Source organism: Diplotaxodon limnothrissa, linkage group LG3, assembly GCF_057381915.1.
Source record: "Diplotaxodon limnothrissa isolate DT_005_m linkage group LG3, D_limnothrissa_male_GT1.1, whole genome shotgun sequence".
NCBI lineage: Eukaryota > Metazoa > Chordata > Actinopteri > Cichliformes > Cichlidae > Diplotaxodon > Diplotaxodon limnothrissa.
In genome coordinates, this window is record NC_140598.1 from 9,061,451 (window position 1) to 9,064,878 (window position 3,428).

General features: G+C 44.8%; 1 protein-coding gene across 1 annotated transcript; it reads left to right on the top strand.

The window, feature by feature from the left end:
- Window positions 1-679: 679 nt before the first annotated feature.
- Window positions 680-1,433, top strand: LOC146634377 (stonustoxin subunit alpha-like; the record flags this gene model as incomplete). The annotated part of the gene is made up of 2 exons (XM_085349890.1): window positions 680-749; window positions 898-1,433. Coding segments are annotated over 2 exons (606 nt in total), but the record flags the coding sequence as incomplete, so codon positions are not given.
- Window positions 1,434-3,428: the final 1,995 nt, after the last annotated feature.

Consider the following 3,428-nt stretch of genomic DNA (forward strand, 5'->3'; position numbering starts at 1 on the left):
TAAGACGTCATATGTTAATGAACTTGTGCATATTCATGTAAGCTCAATAAAGAGCAGTGTTACGAGGGAGCAGACGAGAGCGACTGAGGTCAAGTGAAGGAACGGCGCTGTCACAGTTCTCTCCCTCATCAATTGTCTGGTTCCAGCGGTGGGTCTGTGCTAGACGACCCATCACCAGCTTTTTCCACTGGTTACCAGTACGTGGTAGAATCCACTTCCAGATCTGGTTGTCTTTAAATCTGTGAATGGATTGGCTCCATCTTATCTCTCTTTAACAAAATAATCCAAGTGGAGCCCTCAGGTCTGCAGATAAGCAGCTTCTGACCAGAACTAGACGTAAAAACAGAGGTGAGCTTTATCGATGGCTGCAGCCAAACTCTGGAACAGTCGCCCTTCACATCAGGTCGTCACCAACACTGGACATTTTTAAAAGCCGGTTGGAAACACATTTGTACTCTGTAGCTTTCAATCCTGACCAGTCTTTATAGTCATTACTGTGTATGTTTCCTATTTTCTCTCTACTCTGTGCAGCACTTTGGCTCAACCTGTTTTTAAATGTGCTGATAAATAAATGTAGATTTCTTTGAATAAAACAGTGGAGCCGAGCTTTGAGCTCAGTGTGTAACAGTGTGTGTGTGAGAGCCATGTAATGTCCATGTGTGCATGCTGACTGTGCTGCTCTGACCCCCCTCCTCCTTTCAGGGTGGAGCCTGCTGGAGTCCGATGGTTGAGACCAGGTCTGAGGAAGTGTAAGTGTGTTTTTAATGGGATTCATGAAAACAAAGCAGCACACATTCAACCATCTTCATCATGTCAGGAGTCATCATCAAAGTGTCAATCAATGAACAGATGATGGATCAATAACTGCAGCTGGATTGTGTTTGTTCTCTCCATCAGATTCCTGTCAACTCACAATCGACACAAACACAGTGAACACAAAGCTCCAACTGTCTGACAACAACAGGAAGGTGACACATGTGGAGGAGGTTCAGTCATATCCTGATCATCCAGACAGATTTGATGATTATCAGCTGCTGTGTAGAAATGGTCTGACTGGTCGCTGTTACTGGGAGGTCGAGTGGAGAGGAGACGTTTGTATATCAGTGAGTTACAGAAGCATCAGAAGGAAAGGAGTCAGTTATGACTGTTGGTTTGGATGGAATGATCAGTCCTGGAGTCTGTTCTGCTCTGATCGTGGTCCTCAGTCTGTCAGGCACAATAAAATAAAAACATCCATCTCCTCCTCCTCCTCCTCCTCCTCTGTCTCTAACAGAGCAGCAGTGTATGTGGACTGTCCTGCTGGCACTCTGTCCTTCTACAGAGTCTCCTCTGACACTCTGATCTACCTCCACACCTTCAACACCACATTCACTCAAACTCTTTATCCTGGGTTTATGGTCTGGTTTCCTGGTTCCTCAGTGTCCCTGTGCTGAGTGGAGTGTAAAGAGTGTCTCCTGTTACAGAAACACTCTGACTGTTGAACAGATAGTTCAGTCTGTACATGTCTGTCTCTTTCACTCACAAACACGTTTTCAGATTCATGGATTCAATCAGTTGATGTTTGAAACTCTTCTAAATGATTCCTTGTAAACTTCTTCCTCTTCAGTCACAAACAAACAGGAAGTGATGTCACATGTGTTCCTGTCCACACAGCAGAATGAGTCTATTGCTGACAGTGATGTACAAACAGAGTGAGCATTTCTGAGGCCCAAAATAAACTGAGTAGTTCACTGAATGAACAATGGACTGTGAGCTCAGTTCCTTCATCATTAGTATGGATTATATATGTATATGTATTATATTAGTATCATATATATCAGGTGCTGCTGCTTTCAGTCATTGTGCAAATGTGCTGTTTGTAAGCTTGTAAAGCTGCAGTCAGCTGAGACTGAAGAAGTCACCTGATCAGTGAGCAAACGTTTCTGAAAACGTCCAGATGAACAGAATCAACCTTTTGGGATCAGCCAGCAATGCAGCATCATTGTTGTTCAGCTTCAGAGGTTTGCAGGAATGAACTGATGACCAGAAACAGCTGCAAAGTCCAAGAAAATACCAGCTGGAGTTCAGCTGCATTTGAAGAAGTCAAAGAAAAGTAAGGATGGCAAAGGGCGACGTTTTCTTCCAAAGAGCTGAAAACATGGTCGACGCCTCATTAGAAGAATCATCTGGACATTTGTGAGGAACTCTAACCAAGAAAGCAACGTCACACAGATCCAACAGACAGTTTCTATGACTGCAAGTGTTCAGTGGAAAAATGCTACATTGCATTATTGCATCCTCTCACCACAGGAGGCGCTGTTGGCACCACTGATTGCTGATCAGCTGTTCTCTGATGATCTGATTGATACTGTGAATAACGGGACTCACTGAACTCTGTGACACAGTGAAGATTACAGAGTTTAACTTCAACATCTGACTGACGTCACACAGACAGAAGGATGAACCAGTGAGGCACAGAACACAGTTACTGGAGATACTGGATCAGCTCCATGTGAACCTCTGATGGAGAAGCTGCTGAGCCAGAGAAACATCAGGACATGACAGCAGCTGCACTTATCTAACAACATGTAGCAGAGCTGATCTATGTTAGAGGATCTATCACAGCAGCTGAAGCCAAAGTCCAACACTGGATACCAGCTGAGCCTGTGCTGAGTGTAGTGTTACAGGAAAAGGGCAGAAACACTGGTAGCTCCCAGTGATGCTGACTGGGGCACAGAGCTGAATGATGCAGCATCAGGACACTGTTTCAGTCTGACTGACAGAGAAACCTGTAGCTGTATCTACATGTGAGGCAGAGGCCACACAAGCAGCTTTCTATGTTTCACAGTGACTGAGATCTTCAGTGGGGGTGGACATGCTCCTGTACAGACCTCTGAGGAGAACCAAGGTGCAGTCAAAGAGTCCAGTCTGTCCTCACAGATGTGAACATGTGCTTTCATCAGGTCTGCTGTCAGCTAGCAGGCTCACATCAGAATCACTGTTCCTGAAAAACACAGTCTGTGTGACATCATCAGTCAGCTGATGGTCCCAGATCTGAATGGTTTCTGTCTCTACTGAGGAAGTCAGAGAATATCACTGAGGTGTGGATCAGGTCTGAGTGAGCTGTGGAGGGACAGCTTTAAACAGTCCACAGGTCTCACGTCCTGCTCAGTCTGGTAGCAGATACCTCGTATTGTTCCAGATGTGCTGACATCAGCAGCAGCACAGCTGTGTGATACCATGAATCTCATTTATTGATCCAACACACAGTAAATACAAAGATCAGGATTTCTGAGAGTAATCATTATGAGTCTGAACACATGATCACTGAATGTTAGTCTCCACAATAATAAGCTAACACAAGCAAACACAGCTTTCAGCTCTTATTTTGAAACTGGCTTATTTAGAGAGCTGTGATGTGAGCGTGCCTGGCTCTGAGGCACTTGGGT